This window comes from Tenrec ecaudatus, chromosome 6 (assembly GCF_050624435.1).
Source record: "Tenrec ecaudatus isolate mTenEca1 chromosome 6, mTenEca1.hap1, whole genome shotgun sequence".
Lineage (NCBI taxonomy): Eukaryota > Metazoa > Chordata > Mammalia > Afrosoricida > Tenrecidae > Tenrec > Tenrec ecaudatus.
In genome coordinates this window covers 130,873,074-130,891,885 of record NC_134535.1, presented here as the reverse complement: position 1 = coordinate 130,891,885, position 18,812 = coordinate 130,873,074, and the positions used below count along the sequence as shown (strand labels likewise).

The 18,812-nt window shown below is 55.1% G+C and overlaps 1 protein-coding gene across 1 annotated transcript in view; it reads right to left on the bottom strand.

Moving 5' to 3' along the window:
- The window catches only part of TSPAN11 (tetraspanin 11), a 95,368-nt gene that overhangs the window by 30,552 nt on the left and 46,004 nt on the right, over window positions 1-18,812 (bottom strand). Inside the window, exon 3 of the mRNA XM_075552201.1 lies at window positions 5,127-5,318. Coding sequence (XP_075408316.1) covers window positions 5,127-5,318 — 192 coding nt within the window. The remainder of the gene's footprint in view (window positions 1-5,126; window positions 5,319-18,812) is intronic.

The window sequence follows — 18,812 nt, the reverse complement described above, 5'->3', positions numbered from 1 at the left end:
GAGGATTAAGAGAAAAGGGGTGGAGTCTGACCTGTCAATCAGGCCATAGCCAATGAGGCCTCTGTGTGGGCGTGGCTTTCTCCTGAGGCTGCTGGGAACTCCTGTATTCCTCATTGGAGGCAGGGCACACACACACACACACACACACACACACACCCCTCCACACACATCCCTCTGCAATGCCGGGCCTGCAGATGTACACACACACACACACACACACACACATACACACACATACACACACATACACCCCTCTGCAATGCTTGGCCTGCAGGTCCACGCCGACTCACAGCTACCCCCAGGACAGGGGAGAACTGCTCCTGGGCCTCTTCCTGGGAGCACACAGCCTCGTCTTTCTCCTGAGGAGTGGCTGGTGATTTTGAACCCCTGTCCTTTGGGTTAGCAGCCTAATGTGTAACCCACTCTGCCACCAGCCCCCGCCACACACACCTTCCCTTTTCAGCCCTGTCCTGACACTGGCGCTGGTCCATATGAGTGTGTGGGGATACAAGGAGCTCTTCCACCAGGATAATGCACCCACGCACATCAGTGTGACGAACTGCCCCCTGCGTGGACCATTCAGCTTGGTTTGGGAGTCTAACCCAGCAGGGGTTCAGCAACACTGTCAGCACCATGGGTCTGCGGGTGCTGTTCCAGGTGAGAACGGGAGGTCGCGACCTGGCAGCGAGGAGGCTAGGAGACGCCCCATCTGCAAGAAGCCTATTCAACGTCAAAGTGCTGGCCACGGGGCTGGGTGGCTGGTGGGACACACCAAAGCCATGTGCGGGTGGGTGGGAAACAGCCTGGGGAGGCTGCGGGGACCCAGGCGGCCCTCAGCCTTCCCCTCTCCACCAGCTTCTTTAGTGGTGGTGGCGGCCCTGCCCAGGCTGTGGGGCCCCTGGCAGTAATGGCCCTAAGAATAACTCTCTATTTGGGTCCCTTCTCCAAGGAGCTTTTTCGTGGGGATGGTGATGTAAATGGTAATTATAGTCATAGTTTTACGATCTTTATATAATATGGTGACTCGTTTCCCAAGACCCGAAAATACCTCCTCGTTATCCTTGCATATCATTCCTGGATTCAGATGGGGCCACCAGGTGGCAAAGAAGGGCTGGCTGAGTGACCTCCCGCGGCTCCGGACCCGGTTGGACAGGCTCCACTACAAGATGTTCTCGAACCCTTGCCCGGGTATATATATATGCCTTGAGTCCTCAACCTCGGTCAACACTGGGGAACCACGTCCTGGTGTATTTGATGGGGGTGTTGTAACTTTGGGTCCCCCGCCCCATTTTTCACCAATCGGTTTCTAGAACCTCCTCCTGCTTTTTAATCCCCTAAATATAAAAGAGCCCCGGACCAAAACTCAGTTTAGCCTGAACCATTCATCAGGATCCCTTTTGGAGTCCAGATTCCAGCCTCTAAAAATAACCTGTCCATTTTATCAAGGGAGCATCTGTCATGGTCATTGGCCTTGGGCTCAGATGGCCTGGATTATCTGGTTCCCTCATGCAGCCTTAGCTAAAAAAGAAGATCCGGTGTGAATAATTTAAACCCCACTGCCATCCCCTCTTTGCAGAGAACCGCTGCCAAGCCAATCCCCATCTAGCACCAGCACAGGTGGGCTATGCCCGCTCTGTGGACAGCTCCATCTTGGGGTGAGAGGGTGCGACTCTGAGGGGCTGCAGATGCGCTAGGAGGAAGGGCTCAGGCCAGGGACAGACGTGTCTGTGGGGGAACTGTGGGTACAGACCCACAGATGGGCCTTCTCTGAACTCTTCTCTGGGAACTTTTGGTGCCGGACCTCCTTCCCTGTCCTATCCAGGTTGGCGGCACACCCTTCTGGGCTTCCCCTTTCATCTTGCCCTGCTTCTTTGAGGCCCACCTTGTAGAAAGCTCGGCTTGCTGCATTGCTCCTTGGGAGTGTCCTTCGGCCTTCAGATGATTACAGGTGCCAACATCAAGTTAGATAGGGTGAGGGGTGTGGGAAAATCCAGGACAATTCAGTGAGATCTGGAAGTAACCACGGAACGCTTCGAGAGCTGTCTCCTCCGCACCACTCAGCACTAAAAGCACAGCGAGGGCTATAAAAGGCCCATTTGTGTGAAGGCCCTACGGTCTGTTCGGTGACTGTGAACCAGAGAGATCAGCCAGCTCTTGGAGATGACTCAGGCAGACTCGGATTAAACTCCAGCACTAGTGCTCTAGGGCTCTGAGCCCAGCTTCCTCCTCTCTCAGGTGGAGTGAAGCCCAGCATGTTGTGGGCAGCAGGATGGCCCCATCTTGAGCTTGCGAGTCAGACCTCAGGGCAGGAATCCTGCTTAGTCACCCTGTGGCTTTGGGGGAAGGCTTAAAGCTAGTGGTTCTCAACCTTCCTAATGCCATGGCCCTTTCATACAGTTCCTCGTGTTGTGGTTACCCCCAACCATAAAATTATTTTCATTGCTACTTCATATTTTGCTACTGTTATGAATCGGGCAACCCCTGTTTCACGGGGGTTCGACCCCCAAAGGGGTCGCGACCCACAGGTTGGGAACCGCTGACTTAAGTGCGCGGTGTCCTTGTTTATAGCATGCATACCACAAATGGCTCATAGGGCTGGGGTCAGGAGGGAAGAGTCCATTGGCCAGAGGTTGAGAACAGAGCTTGACATGCAGGGAGGGCACTACCACTGCGACCCCGCAGAGTTATTGTAAGACCTGGTTCTCAACAAATGGGCCACTTGGGGTACACGTGGGCCTGGGGGAAAGAAGGGGGCCATTTCCCAAGGCTGTTTCTACACCACTGGCCTTCAGAGGTCCCTGCTACAGGACTGCTAACCCCAAGGTGGATGTTTCAAACCCACCAGCTGCACTGCATGAGAAAGAAGAGGCTTGCCCTGTAAGACTGCATCCATGGGGACCTGGCCAAGGTCACCACTGTCAGAATCGACTGAACGGTGGTGGGCTTGGGTAGAACCAAGAGGGAAAGGAGGTCCCTCTTGAGAATCTGTGCCTCTCATCTCAGGACCGTGTAGAGACAGGTGTTTCTAGGGCCAGCTTCACCCCATCTATTGCCCCTTCACGTGGCCAACCCTGTGAGCTCCTGGGCACAACACCAACCTGATGGACATGAACGGCGTGAAGTCATGTGGGTGACAGGGGAGCTGGGTGTGACTGGCCAGGAAGAGAGGGAGCCAGCCCAGTGCGTGCAGGGACAGCCTAGACTTGCAGACTAGAGGGAGTACCTTCTCCCCTATATCATCAGGGGTGCCACCTTTGTCCTGCTCACCTGTGCACCCTTAGAAACAGTGGTCCATGGATGCAGACTGCTGCAGCACCCTGCTCGCCAGCCCCCTTCTTCCTTCCATCAGGCCCTCTCTCTGCAGCCCCCTCCCCACCTCCACCATCTCCTGGCCTTTTGTCTTGGTACTGTAGGACAGAGGTTGTGAAGACACTGTCCAGAACACAGGGCTCTTCAAAAGCTTGGTCCCCACTGCCTGATCCCTTCAGATACAGGCAGCCTGAGTTCTGGTGGACACTAGGCCTGGTTTCGCCTCTGGCTAAGTCAGGACAGCTTGCAGCCTCCCCTGTCCTTCCTCTCAGGGAGGAAGTGGGGTCTACCGGGGGCGTGGACTAGACTCCAGGACTTTGACCTCCTGTAAAGTCCACTCTAGCCGCCTCTCCGACTCACTGGACCAGTGGTGGGTCGCCACCTCAGTTTCCCTGCCAAGTAGGCTGTGGGGGCCACACCACCCCTCTTGAAGAAGTCTTGCCCAAGTCAAACCTGACTGTGCTCGGTCTTCTAGACCGGCCACCAGGCGACGTTTAGTGTGGTCACCTCGGGGATGCCAGACGAAACAGGACACATGACCTTGTTCCTTCATCAAATACACCACTGAGGGCAGACGGAGACAGACAGGGCACTTGTAGATTAAAAAGACTCGAAGGACACAGCAACCAGTGTTCACGTTCGACTCTGCTTTAGATGCGGATTCAATTGCACGGAGAAAAGGAAGCAGTGAAAACCAGAACTCGCACCAGTTTACGGGCCGCGCAGGGACATCAGAAACGGCCGGGTTCTTTCATGGTATTAAGGAGCGCCGGCCAACTGGTCAACGCTTGATGATGGTAAGCTTACCATCGTGTGAAAACAAACGGCTCCCGGGTCTTATAAACCCACCCTGGGATATTCTTGGATCACGCGGTGCCTGGGCTGGCCTCAGAGCTGGCCAGGGCTGGGGGAGTGGTCTGGTGTCAACCTGAGACTCTGAAGAGTGAAGGGGTGGGGTTTAGCCTATCAGGCCACAGCTTGATGACCTCATTTGGAGGCGCTAAGGAGATAAATAGCTCACTGGGGAGCCAGACCCACACTCTCTGCTATACATTCCTGTTGACAAGAGCCAGAGCCTTGGAGCTGGAGGAGCCACGTGGAGACTCATGCAGGTGCTGAGATGCATCCACCACCACTGGATCCACGTGACTTTCCACCCACTGGCCTGTGATCTTCCTGCATTCAGCGTCATTGCATTTGTTTCGTGAGTCTGAAGCATTTACAGATTGGTGTTGGACATATGGGCTAATATTGGACTTATGGGCTTGATCTCAACTGGCCTGGGATGTTCTCTTAATATACAATGAGTCTTTCTTATACACATATAAGTATCTATGAATTTGTTCCTCTAGTCAACTCGGACTGACACAGGCGGGAATGGAGGGGCCGTGAGATGGTAGCTTTTGAATCAGGATGGGACTAGGGAACCCCAGCACATCATTTGGATTTTTGTACATACTTCCAAATTCTCACGATACAAGCTAGAGGAGGGGGGAAGCAAAGAGAAGGGAGGGGTGGGGATAGAGGGCAAGGAAGATAGATGAGGAGCGGGGAGGGAGGAGGAGGAACCGAGAAGGAGTAAGATGCGGAAGAAGGGCAGGAGGCATGAAGGAATCTCAGCGAGCTGCCCCCAGGCCTAGGCCCTGAGAAATGTGGGGGGGAAAAGGCAAATATCTGCCTAGGGCAGCAGTCCCTGACCAGTCTGCCCATGGCCTGGGCATCCTCCTCAGACGAGGGCCGGCCCCACTGCGTGAGGCTTGATAGGGGTCCTGGGGACATGGGATTACCTCGGGCCAGCCCGGGGCTGGTGGACTCACCATGGAGAGGCAGCTCTTCTGCTCTCGGATGATGGCGCCGAAGCCCAGGAAGCCGGTCACCATGACGAGTCCCCCCGCGAAGATGAGGATGTAGGCCGAGGCGGCGAAGGTGCTGGAGGCCAGGACACTCAGGTAGCCGCTCTTCTCCACCAGGGTCCAGAGGCCCACGGTCATGATGGCAGCGCCGCCCACCTGCAGGAAGCCACCGGGTCAAGCAGGGTCCTGACAGGTCATTTCCTGTCTGGTTTCAACCTCCAAACAGCATCAGGAGCTTCCCCAACCTAGAGACGTCAGTGACTCCGCCAAGAAATCCGGGTCTGTGCCTGCAGTCCTGGGAACGACGTGTGTCTGAGGCCCCTCAGGCCCTGACCCTTGGCTGCCGTGGGCTGCGTGTCCCCTCATCCCCTGGCCCCCATGTCACTCCAGCCCGTCTTCATCCCAGCGTTTGCCCCCTGAGGAAGCATAGCCGGGCTTCTCATGCCCATTGTACAGATGAAGACGTGGAGCCTGCAGAGGGGACGGTCACACGTTCGGTTTCGATCTGCCAGGTGGGCAGTTGGAAACCACAAGCCACTCTGAGGGGGAAAGACAGGGCTTTCTACTCCCATAGAAGCACAGTCTCTGAAACCCCCAGGGGCAGGACGCACAGTCGCTGCGAATTGTCACCGACTCGAAGGCAGAGAGAGAGCGCGCCTCTAGTTAGGATCAGGGCCAGGACTGGAGCCCAGAGCCCAGGACCCCCGCCTTCTGAGTCATATGGCCTTGGGGACACCCCCTTCTCCCCCCTGCCCAGACCACTGTGGAGTGGGAGCCTCCTGGGGGCTGTGGGAGGACTGAAGGGGGAGGTTTCTTCTGTGCTGCGTGAGTCTGGCAGGCCTCCTTAGGAAGGGTGCCCTGTCACTACCGAGTCGTCAGCAAGCACAAGGGAGCCCATGCTTACCTCCCTTATTGGGTAATTGGACGCCTGGGCTGAAAATCCTTTCTGTGACTCTCACAAGCCCCCGCCGTGCCGTAGGGAAGCCCTTGGCAGCTAATGGAAATGCCGGCTGCTTGAACCGACCGTCTCTCAGACCGTCTGCTTCTGTCTAGAAGATGCACGGCCTCCGAAACCCCACGGAGCAGGTCTGCTAGGAAAGATCTCCATGAAGATAGGTTTGTGACTGTCAGGCTCAATGGAGAGAGTGTGTGTGCAGATGGGGAGTCTGGGTGTGTGTGTGTGTGTGTGTGTGTGTGTGTGTGTTTCTCAGGAGTCGAGGACCTTTGGTACCTCTGCCCATTTCTGCCACCTGCTTCAGCCTTCTGTCTGGCTCGCGGTAGGCGAGCCCTTCCTTGGACTGGTGGTGGATGCTTTGCCAAGGCCTCCCAGATGTAGCGAGTCCAACCACTCTCTCTGATACTCATCTCTGTGAGGGGTCCCCGCCTGCCTGGGAATGCCTCCCTGCAAGACCTGCCAGTTCACAAGCCTGAGCACCTGGAGCAAGGTGGCTCTTGCAGTGAACATGCCCGAGGCACCGGCATCGCTTAGCCTTCCCTTCACAGCTTTGCAAACCGTTCTGGGAGGGATGCGGGCAGTGCAGGGGCAGATGTTTTCTGTCCCCCCCCCCCCCCCCGGCAAATAAAAAAAACTGGTCTTGGGGAGAATATGAGCTTGCCTCAGCTGCCACCGCTGGACAGTTTCAGAACTGAGCTGTCCAATCCCAGTCTTCTGAGGACACATGGGGGGTAATATTCTCTGGTCCCACAGAGTGGGCTGAGCCTTCCCTCCCACTCACCTTTTACATATGCATGCTGTATGCAAAGTGCCATTTTAACCCCTTCAGCACCCTTACCGGCTCAGAGGAGCAGCTGGAAGAAAAGCAGACAGACGGCAGCTGTGCCCCAAGAGGGGATGGCGGACGTCCACTGCACGCCCCGCAGACTGCGGTACACGTCTTTGCTCACATCTGATCAAATCTAGAATCAGGATGCACCTTGTGATTGATGGCCTCTGAGAATCATACCCGACGGGGCTTTTTCCTAGTGGTATGAAAATGATGCTGTCTCTTACAATGGGTGATATCTAATGAAATCCTAAAACACGGTGCTTTGTCGTGAATACTTTCTCTTCTCTGTAGTAGGGTGTGTGTGTGTGTGTGTGTTATCTGTGGCCCACAGGAACCTGCATGACCAGTAAGGGATTTCTTGTGTGTGGGGGGGTGGGGTGGGGAGGTGGGGGTGGGTTATCTGTGGCCCACAGGAGCCTGCATGACCAGTAAGGGATTTCCTGAGGCTGGGTCCACATTCTTGGGTCCCTACGGTGTGCCTGGAAGGCTCGGATGAGGCTCCCAATGTTTCTGAGACAGGTGTGTGACCTGAAAGACCGTCCTATCACTCCTTTGGGTCTCACTTTATCTTTCCAATAGGCGGGTTGTACTAGACCCGTGGAGTCTCTGGGTGGTGCATTTGGCTGTTAACCCGAAGGTTGGACGTTTGAACCCTCCTGGAGGTGCCTTGCCAGAAAGGGCTGGTGACCCCCTTCTGAAAATCCAGTGATTGAGAATCGTAAGGAGGAGGGTTAGGCCACCCGAGGGGTTGCTGTGATCTAGAGCCCATTCAACGGCGACTGCTTATTTCTTTTCTTTTAAGTCAGTCCGTGGTTCCCAAATTGCTATCACCAAGGTCCCCTTGGGTTAATTCCCTTCCCCCTGGAATCCACGTTTTGCGAGAATTTGCCTATTAGACACAGCATATTAATTAAGTAATCATTCATTTCTCAGGGTTTCTTTCTCTCCACATTAAAAAAATCAGTCGTATTTCTACTAGCAGCAATCCACAATCTTAAAATTAAATTAGGAAGATCATTTCATGTGCAACGGCATCAGGGGGAAAAAAGTAGAAGAAAGAAATCCTTGGGAGTAAACGTCACCTAAGAAGGATAAGGCCGGTGCTCTGAAAAAGGCAAAACATCTCCGAGAGACATGAAATCCCAAACCACTGCAGAGCAAGCTAAATAAACGGGAAGACACTCCAGGTCTGTGGATTCCCGAAGCCGATGTTGAGATGGTGGCTGTCCCCACCCCCTGCCCCCCCTAGACCTACAATCATGCCCCCCTCCCCCGCCCGCGAGGAGCTTTTCCTTCCCAGGATCCTGAAAGGTAATCCCAGGAAGGAGACTGAGCGCTAGGTCTGACAGGTGTCTCAGAGCCATAGACTCAGGGGTTCCACCAGCCTCTATCAGCCTGGCAAGGCCTGTCTTTTGCATGATTTTGACCTTGGACGCTCTACTGCCATCCCTACCCGAGTGGGGATGCAGCTGGGTAACCCAGCTAGTTCTTCTGCGCTCGAGCTGTGACCTTGGACTAGTCCTTTGGATTCTGGGTGGCCTTCAAGCTTCTTTGACCTTGTTCGCCCTTTGCTCTGGATGGCCCACTGCAAACTGTGAGGACCAGTGGTGTCTCCCCAAAGTCAGGCCTGGAACCTTGCCTTGCCTTTATGGACTTCATTACACCAAGCGCCCGACCTTCTCCCTTGAGCTGCAAGTCTTAAACCCTCCAATCCAGCGACGCAGTTCCCCCACAAGTGGTTATGGCTAAGACGTTTGCCTCACATGGCCCCATTTATGCTGTACTGCACACCAGAATAGATTTGTAGTACGTCAAATAGGAGGGGCCATACGGAGAAATTCCACCATGTTTTAATTCCACAAACTTTATGAAGCCTCCTCACATAGGGATGTAGACATGTATCCTGCCAAGCTTACATAATATGCTCATGGCTGTATCACCATATCCCACCCCACACCTGTTCACGTCTGCCTTGGGATCCAATCATAAAGTCTTGTTTGGTAGTTCAGGACCGTGTAACAGTATTTGCCATGCTGTGTGCCACTCTGTGTCTGCCTTTGCCTCGGGCATGCTGTGCCCACCTTCTCCTTCTTGTGGACTGCCCTCCCCTCACTCAAGCGAACACAGGCCCACTGGTCAGTCAGAGTTTTCCCTTTGCCTCCTCCAGTCCCTGGTAACCATCAACAAAGGCTTCTTTTTGTACGCCAACCTTAAAAACATTGTTTTTCTTTCTTGACTTTTTCCACGCGTGGGTCTCCGTGTTTGTTCTTTTGTGATGGGGTTGTGCCACTCAATCTCTCCAGGTTCACCCAGTGGCGAGGTGTTTATCAGATTCCAGATTCTTCTTGAATGACGTGCAGTACTCGCTGTGTGTAGTTCCACAGCTCGTTGACCCAGGCGTCTAGGAATGGGCGCGTAGGCGGTTTCCGTCTTGACTGCTATTGAGAACAGCGCTGCAACGATCACAGGGGTGCACGTTTCTATTGTGTCGCGGCGCTTTTCGTCTCTAGGTTACATGCTTAGCAGTGGGGTGGCTGCATTTTCAGGGCACCTCTCTGTCTGACTCTTTAAGGAAGCACCAGAGGTTGTGAGTTTGGCTGCTAACCTCGAGGTCAGCAGTTCAAAACCCCCAGCTGCTCCGAGGGAGAAAGATGAGGCTTTCTACACTCGTGAAACGTGAGTCTCAGAAACCCACGAGGGCAGTCCTATCCCTGCCCTAGAGGGCTGCCAGGGGTCAGAACTGGCGACGTCAAGAGTTTTGTTTTTCATTTTGGCCTTTTCCCTGGCTGACTTTTCAAGGAAGCACTGCTCTGTCTTCCCCAGTGGTTGTAACGTTCTACAATCTTATCACGGTTCGAGGGCTTCAGTCTCCCTCCCTCCCTCTTCATGTGTCTTTCCCCTTCATCTTTGCTATGATTGCCAGAGTGAGATGATAGTCCCCCCCCCATTCTTTTGATTGACATCTTTCTAATGGCTAATGGTCACAAGCATCTCTTCATGTGGGTATAAGCCACCTGAATGTCTCCTTTGGGGAAGTGTCTGTTCATGTCTTTTTTGGGAATTTTTCAATAGGATTGTTTGTCTCTTGGATGCTCAGAGATCAGTTCCTTGTGAGATATGCCACTGCCCGAAAATGTGCCCCCAGATTGTAGGTTCTCTTTTTATTTTGTGAGAAGTCTTTTAATGCACCTACCTATGACATTTTAGGAGACTCCGGTTGTCTAGTCTATCTTCTGCTCTTTGTGAATTTTTAGTTAAGCTCGATACACTAGAACATAAATTAAGGCCCCTAACTTTGCCTCTACTTTTTCTCCTGTCCTCTTTATAATTTTAGCTTTTGAAATAAGTCTTTTCTCTATCTTGAGTTAGTTTTTCATATGGTGTGGAGTATGGACCCTATTTACGTTTTCTACAAATGAACATACAGTTTGGTCAGCACCATGTATTCAGGAGGCGATCTCTTTCCCTTTAATTTAAATGCTGAGGACCAGCTCTCCCCAGCTGGATGGATTTACCGCTGGGTTCTCAGTTCTCGTCCACTGGCTTCTCTGTTGCGCATTCTACCAGCACGAGGCTGTTTTGACTGTTGGGGCGGCATAGAAGGCTCTGAGCTTGAAAGTGTGAGGCTCCCTACTTTGCTCTTCTTCAGCAGTGCTGAGGTGGTTACACAATTTCATGCCAACTTGAGAAAATGAAGGGGTGGAGCCTAGCCTGTCAATCAGGTAACAGCCTGATTGATTCCTCCTTGTGGGCGTGGCCTTCTCATGAGGACTGGGGACTTCTCTTCCTCCCTGGAGGCTGGACACACTCTCTGCTACACCTTCCTGCTGACAAGCCACATGGACAGTTCTCACCAACTGACTCTGGGTGGGTGGGCGGACAGTTGGGTGTATGAACATGAGTCTTGGTGTGGCTGCCTGTGGGTGGCTGCGAGCCATTGGCCACTGTCTGTCATCAGTGCCGCGGGGCAAGAATAGGCAGGGACACTCATCAAGTGGCTGGCGTGGTGTATGCATGGTTGCATGTTTGCCGGCCCCTGCCAGGTGTAGGGGAGAGGGGTTAGCAGCTGGCGAGGTCAGTGGGTTGGAGGGGTGGAGGTGAGTGGTTGACACTGTGTCAGGGCAGCCTCTTCAGTCGGGGTGTTGGGTGTGGGAGGTATGGTTGGGGCTGGGTTGGGGGTAAGGAAGGCCTGTCCCTTGAGTTCAGGCATTTGGGGGCCACAGGGGTGGTGCAGGCAGCGGTAGGGGTAGCTTGCATCTCTGGTCACTGGCCAGCAACTGGGACCTTATTTCATGCATATCTGTCTACCACTATCCCACGTCCTGGTCCTGTGAGAATTCTGAGCAGTCACCCGCTGGACTCCTCCCCCAGGATTGATGTTGCCTTTGTCTCCGGGCAGCCGTGCTAGGCTGGGTGGGCTGACAGGCCCCTCGGCCCCGTTTCTCTCATCAGCAGTTCTGTCAGCCTCTCCTTCCAATCTGTGTTTGATGTGGTTCCTTGGCCTTCACTTGCTGCATGCACAGGGTCTGGGATGGTCTTCTGTACCTCTCTCCCATAGCGCTGGGGCTCTTTACCACGCCAAGACGGAATGGAGCGACTGACTGGCCACTATCCTGGCCAGATGGCACCTCTCCTCTTCGACCAAGGAGAGACCGTACAGCAGGAGGGAGACAATAGGACCACACGGAGTTGTGCCAACTCTGGGGAAAAAAGCCCAAACCCTTGGCCTTCAATGGGCGTGGTCTCTTGGCTTCCCATTACTCTTTCAATGGTTTGTCCACTTCTGTCCCCAATCCCGGGAGTTTTCCCTGAGCATCAAGACCTGGGGCCATCACAAGGGAAATATTTGGAAGGGATACTTGATTGGTTGGGGGCCATTGAGAACCCAGTGAAAATCTGAGAAAAATGGATGTCCCCATTCCTCCCAGAGAAATGGATGTCCATGTGAAATGCTGTGTTCAGCTGCAGGGGCCAGAGCCTAGTCTTGTTGCCTCGGAGGAAGCCTGCTCTGGACATGAGTCTGGAAGGCTTCCTTCCCCTCCTCCTCCTGCCCCTCTACTGCGTGGCGCTCAGCCCGTATAATGACCTGGAGCAGTGAAGACAAGCTGCGGCCAGTGAAGCCAGGCTCGATGCGGGTGTGACAAAGGCACACACATTTCATCAAATCCCTAGGCAATTCCAGGTGGGAACCATTGCTTAACTGCAGTCAGCATGCCGTCACGGTGCCCTGCCCCACTCCTGCCGGTAGATGGTGCTGTGCCTAACCACACAGCACAGGCTCCTTGCATCTCAGTCCTAGTGGGGTGGCTCCCGAAACTTTGGGCCCTTCCTCTGGAACCGGTGTCCTGGGAATATGTAGTCATTTGCTCACGACTCAGAACACCACCCTCTTCTTCAGTCTGAATGGCTCCCCCACCCCACCCATGGTAGGGTTTCCCAGGCTGTAATCTGGATGGAAGCAGTGGGCTTGAACCACCGACCTCTCCGTTTGCAGTCAGGCTGCGTCTGGAAGAGCAGAGCTGTTCTATTTGCGAGAGAAGGCAGTCACAGGAGAGGGGCTGTGTGGCTTCAACAGTGGACAGCCGCTCTCTGCCGAGTGGGCACGTGCTACTGCTCATGTGGAAAAGGCCGCAGCTTCACAAACACCGCTGAGCCCACAGCCCCGAGTGACTTAGCAGGGGCTCCAACCCTTTCTAAACGTCAGAGTGTTCTGTGGGGTGGAGAAGAGGTGTCGGAAGGAGGTCTTGGGACGTACCCCAAGTCGTCTAGGGAAGTGATCTCATGCTTGGGGGTTGATCAGCTCCTTGAAAGTTAGTCAGTAAGGGCATGAGTCACCAGACGGCGTAGAAGTCTTCGGGCCTGGGGGGCCAGTCTTGGCTTGGTCTCTTACTAACCACGCGGCCGTGGGAAAGACACTTTTCTCTAGACCTTGGGGTTTTTCATCAGGAAGATGGGGTGCCGGAGGCTGAACCCGGAGATCCCGCCCACAAATTAAAACATCTCTGTTGATACCAGGGGGCAACCTCCTGCCAACGTTCCTCTGGGGCAGAGAAGCTTCTGGACCGTGGCTTTCCCACAAGCCATTTGGAAAGGGCCTACATCAGCAGGCAGGGCCGTGGGAGAGGCGCTGAGAGGAGGACTGATCGGGGCAGGGAACAATCTGACCCCAGTGAGCTATTCCAACAGCCATTTGCAAACAGTTGATTCAACAGCACCAGGCTCTTTACAGAAACGGGGTTGGTTTTCTGGAGAATATTAACTGCATCCTTCAAAGCGAGCACCCGTAGCGGATTACCCAGAGAATCCAGCGGAGGGCGAGGCTGGACTTCTTCCTGCGGTAGACAGAAGCAGGCAGGGAAGGGCAGAGCCCGCCACCGGGACCTGCAGCTTTAGGAACTTGAGCCATCGCCCAGAGCTGCTCTTGTCAGTGCCGGCGGAGGGTAAGGCTGAGCAGCTGCACTGGGCCTGGTGAACTCAGGAAGCAGGCCTGAAGGCCAGCAGGCTGAGGGTGTAGAGTCAATCGCAGGGTTGTGTATGGTCAGGCAGAAGCTGTAATCTTGACTGAAGCAGAAGGTCAGATCTTTCTCCCATGGAGTGGCCGGTGGGTTGGAACCACGGACCTCTCAGTTGGTAGTCAGGCACGTCCCCACTGGGCCACCAGGCTGCGCCAGAAGGAGCAGACCTTTTCTATCTGGGAGATCAGGCAGCCGCAGGAGGGGAGCTGTGCGGATCCCCTAGTGGATGGGTTTTGGGGCTGGGGCCCACGCGAGGATGAGGGCGGAGCAGGGGTGGGGCCATGGGGCTGTCAATAGGGAAGGCTCCCGTGGGCAGGAGAGTTGTCTCAGCAGCGGGAGAGCCCAGGGTGGCAGTACAGGTGGTCAGTGTTCTTGGGTGCCTGCTGTGTGGCAAGCACCTCCCTGGAAAGGAACAGATGTTGGTTGGCTCTGAGTTCACCCAATCAGAAGCCCTTATCATCTAGGCTCCTCCTCCTCGGCCCGGCCTCATCAATAGCTCCCAGCTTGGGAGGATGGCGCAGGCCTGGGCGTAGGCAGTGTTTCCTTCTGCTGTGCGATGGGTCAGAACCGACTCCATGGCCCCTAACCACCACCACACCACCACCACCTGGGCAGCCTCAGACAGGAAAGGTCAGGGTCACAATGGACTCCTTCCGCCCTTCTCATCAATGGCATGGTGGGTCCATCCCATCTGCTCACAGGGCCAGCCTCGCTGTGGAACTCGTGCACACCCTTCAAGGCCCATCCGACTGTGGTGTCTCCTCTGACTTCCCAGTAGGACCCACCCTTCCCTCTCAGGGCTCCAGCAAGGGGCTGTATTACTGAAGCCTTAAACTTCAGTGTTCTGTGGGGTGGAGAAGTGGTGTCGAAGGAGGTCTTGGGACGTACTCCAGGTTGTCCCAAGTCGCTAGGGCCACGGTTAGCACTTCCCTTTCCTGAATTTTTATTTTTGGAGTGAGGGGTGCAGAATGAGTGCCAGAGGGAGGGGGCCCTCCCGACCGGTCAGTATGAAGCACTCGGACAGGCCTGGGGATGGCAGCCCAGTTCCCTTTTGATAGTAAACCATACCCTCTGTGGCAGTTACATAATTTCCCGTCAACTTGTTAAATAGGTTATAGGGGTGGAGTCTAGCCTGACAGACAATCAGGTTGCAGCTTGATGACCTCATCTGGAGCCTCCAGAGATAAAAATAGCTCACTGGAGGCCAGACCAACACTCTCTGCTTCATCTTCCTGATGACAGGCCACGTGGGCCTAGACAGATGGTGTCAGAGGTCTGGAGCTGGAGGAGCCATGTGGAGACCTACGCTAGTGCTGAGATGCTTCCACCACCACTGGATCCACAAGACTTCCCACCCATGGGCCTGTGAGCTTCCTGCATTCAGCATCATTGCACGTATTTTGTCTGAAGAGGAATTTACAAATTACAGATTGGTATTGGACTTAGGGACTTGAGCTGGGATGTTTTCTTAATATTCAATTGCTCTTGTATATAAGGCTCTTTCTTATCCACATAGGAGTGCCTATGAATTTGTTTCTCTAGTCTACCTGGACTAACATATCCTCATACGATACAACACGTGCCCACTCCATCTTTCAGGGCCATGGCGGCACTGATTCATCCGCAGCAGTATGCAACCATCACCCCAATCGAACCCCAGACAGAAACTCAGGCGCCCCGAAGGAAGCAATGACTCTCCCCACTGCCCAGGCCCTGGTACTCATTACTAAATGGGGCCCCGGGCCTCTGCCTGCTTTCTGCATTTCACGTAAGCCCAGTGACACAGCCCCACTGGCAGTGGGGAAAGGAGGAAGGCCCTCAACAAGAGGAACTGACAGAGTGGCTTCAGATGGGCTCTCCTTGGAGGACAAGGGGGAGGATGGCTCTGTCGCATGGAGCAGCCCCATCTGGTTTGCCGTTGGTCTGCTGATACAGACTTGGGCTGTGTCCACTATTGGGCTGTTGGGGACTGTGAAGGCCCGGCTAACGCTGCATTGCAGAGCCAGGTGGCACCATGGTGAAGCACTCAGCCGTGACCTGCAAGATGGGTGGTTCAAACCCACCCAGGTTCTCCATGGGAGAAAGGCTGGGGGACCTGCCCTGGTACAGGTTATGACCTAGAACTCCCTCCAGGGTCCTCTCCCTCTCACAGGGGCTGCCCCAAGTGGGAGCTGCCTCCCTGGCACCGACAAGGCCACATTAACCTCCCTCTCCTCTCCCTCTGCCACAGATTGCCTGTCTATGGCCTTCAGTGTCCGGCTCTCAGGCAGTGGTACGGAGGACCCACACCATACCCGCCCCCAGGCCTCCTGCAGGCACAGAAATAGACAGAGCTGGGGAAGTCATCTCACAGGGCATTCATTACCAAGGAGCTCGGTGGGCACCGTGGGCTGCTTGGGGGAGCAAACATAGCCTGGGGTTTGGGGCACAGGTGGTGACCAGGTCTGAACAGGCTCCGTCGCATTGGACTGGCTGGAGGACCACTTTTAATGAAGAGCTCCACACTGAACTCTGAAGTCTGGGGGCATGAGCCCTGCCGAGCGATCTGTGCAGGGTGGGGCCATGTCCACACCTCCAAGCGTTCTAGGAGGACACAGTAAGTGTGCAAGGGAGACCAGCTTGCTTGCGCCGCGTTGACTCTGTTCACGACCCCACGCGTGTCAGAGCAGAACTGGGCTCCAGGGGGTTTGCCCCACACAAAACACAAACTCACTGCCACAGAGTCAATGCTGACTCACAGTGACATGATCGGCCAAGGTGGAACTGCCCCTTTGGGTTTCTGAGACTGTAACTCTTTACCGGAGTAGAAAGCCCCATCTTTCCCCTGCAGAGTGGCTGGTGGTACAGAACTACTGACCTTGCAGATCACAGCGGAACATGTAGCCACGACACTACCCGGGGCTCCTAGAGGGTTTGTGGAGGCTGTGTTGTTGAGAAGTAGATCGCCAGGCTTTTTTTCCCCCCCGAGGTGCCTCTGGTGGCCTGTCACCACCAGCCTGTTGGCTAGCAGCTGAGCATTACCCTCCCTCTTGCAATTTGCCTTATTCAGGAGTCCCAGCTCCCTGAGGCGGAGCAGAGGCACCTCTCCCAGACCCCGCCCCTGTGTCTCCCAGACCCCTCCCCCGTGTCTCCCAGACCCCGCCCCCATGTCTCCCAGACCCTGCCCCCGTGTCTCCCAGACCCCTCCCCCGTGTCTCCCAGACTCTGCCCCCGTGGCCCTGCGGCCTGGGTTCTGTGGTTTGAGTTGGGTCTCCCAGGCTTGCCTTGTCATGCTAAGGCCCCATTTCCCACTTCCAGGCATTTTCTTCTCAGCTCCCTGGCTGCTTTTTAAAGAGCCCTTGATGAAATAAACCAGAACCCGCCTTCCACTCTTCTCTCCCCCAATTCCATCTGCCCTCTGAACAGGAGCAAAATCACGGGGACTGGGGGAGGGCACCAGTTGGGTTCCTTGCCAATCCCCAGCTGGGCGCCTGAAGGGGACCTTCCTCAGCCCCTATTCTGAGCAAATCATTGTCCTCTGTATGGTCTGGGCATCCCGCCCATGTTTCTATAGTTACATTCGGCACAGGGTATTGTATTTTATCTGCTACCTTGTTGCCACTTGCAGCACTTCGCAAAACCTGATTTATGTTAGGGTCCCTGGTATAGTGCTCCACTCTGTACATGCCCACTAACTCCGTCTCAAGGAGGGGGGAGGGAGGGAGGGGAGGCAGGACGAAGGAAAGGGAAATGGGGGAGAAGAGGGCTGGGAGGGAGGAAGCAGGCATCCAATCCAACCCGTTCTGTGTGCATCCTGTATGCACATATGGTGTGAAGGTATGGTGAACCGCTGACTCTGAATGGGCCCCACCCAGGACTGGTACAGATTTCTTGCACAGGACTGAGTGCCTCCTCCTTGTAGCTGTAATGACGGCCCTCCAAGATCTCTCCACCACCACCGCTACCACCTCCACCTCCACCACCACCACCACCACCACCACCTCCACCACCACCTCTACCACCTCCACCTCCACCACCACCTCTACCACCTCCACCTCCATCACCACCTCTACCACCACCTCCACCACCACTTCCTCCACCACCACCACCTCCACCACCTCCACCTCCTCCTCCACCACCACCTCCACTTCCACCTCCATCACCATCACCTCCACCTCCATCACTACCTCTACCTCCACTGTACCACCACCTCCACCTCCACCTCCACCTCCACCTCCACTTCCACCACCAAATTCAGCCTGCGCTTCCCCTCTCCTGCTAGCTCCCAGGCCCTCTGTGCAAACAGAAGGTGCTAATGAGGGGAGAAGGAGCCCTGGTGGGATGATGGCTGGTCTACGTTACCCTTTGGGGATGCTATGAGTCAGAAGGGTGATGGGCATCGAGGGCAGGAAGGAGCTCTGGTTGCTCACCAAGGTTGGTGGCTGGAATCCACCCAGAAGCTCTACAAAAGAAAGACTTAACGATCTACTTCCGCAGGGATTTTAAAAACTGTCTTCAAGTTGATCCCAGCTCATGGAGACCTTGTAGGATGGAGGAGACCGCCCCGCGGGGCTTCCAGGGCTGTGGTTGCCATGGGATCGATGGCCAGGTCCTTCTCCTACAGAGTGGCAGGGGGGTTCTACTGTGGTTCCCAGCCGTTAGTGGTTGCATGCTTAACCCCTGTACCACCAAGCCTCCTCTCCTGTAAAGACGGCAGCCTAGAAACCCCACGGGGCAGGTGATGGTGGTGGGGGAGCCAGTTCTTTTCTGTCGTGCAGGGCCACTGTGACTCGGAATCACACAATGATGACACCCCATGCCACCGATGCAAAGGAGACCCAGCGAGAAGTGATGTTCCCAAGGTCACCTACCAGCCAAGAGGCCTCATTTCCAGTATAGGGCTCGCTTTACCAACTCAACTGGGCTGCTGACCCACACACGACAGCATCGCCCCGGAAGGTGGCTACCTCATGTCTGGACCATAGCCAGCCTGAGTCCCGTAGGGCCCGCCTGGTCCTGTCTCATGTGCCAGCATGGCCCTGTGATGTGCCTCGGGTCGTCTTAAGAAGGGGTCCTAGGCAAACCAAACCCTTGCCCCCTCGCCCATTCTTTCTCCAAAGCACAGCCCAGGAGAAGGGGAGAAGTCACCTTCAATGGAGTGATGGTGAGCAATGTGGGGGGCTTTCCAACCTTGGCCCTGAGGCCAGCAGAAGGCTCTGTGGGTCCTGACTCTGTGGCTGTTCCCCAGCTCCTCTGCTTCCCTTCAAGGCACCCGGACTCCCTTGCAGGCCGCCCTCTGTGCCCCGCGGGGAGGCGGCAGGGGCTCAGCCCAACACCTGGGGGCAGGCCAAGGCTGCCCAGGCAGGAGC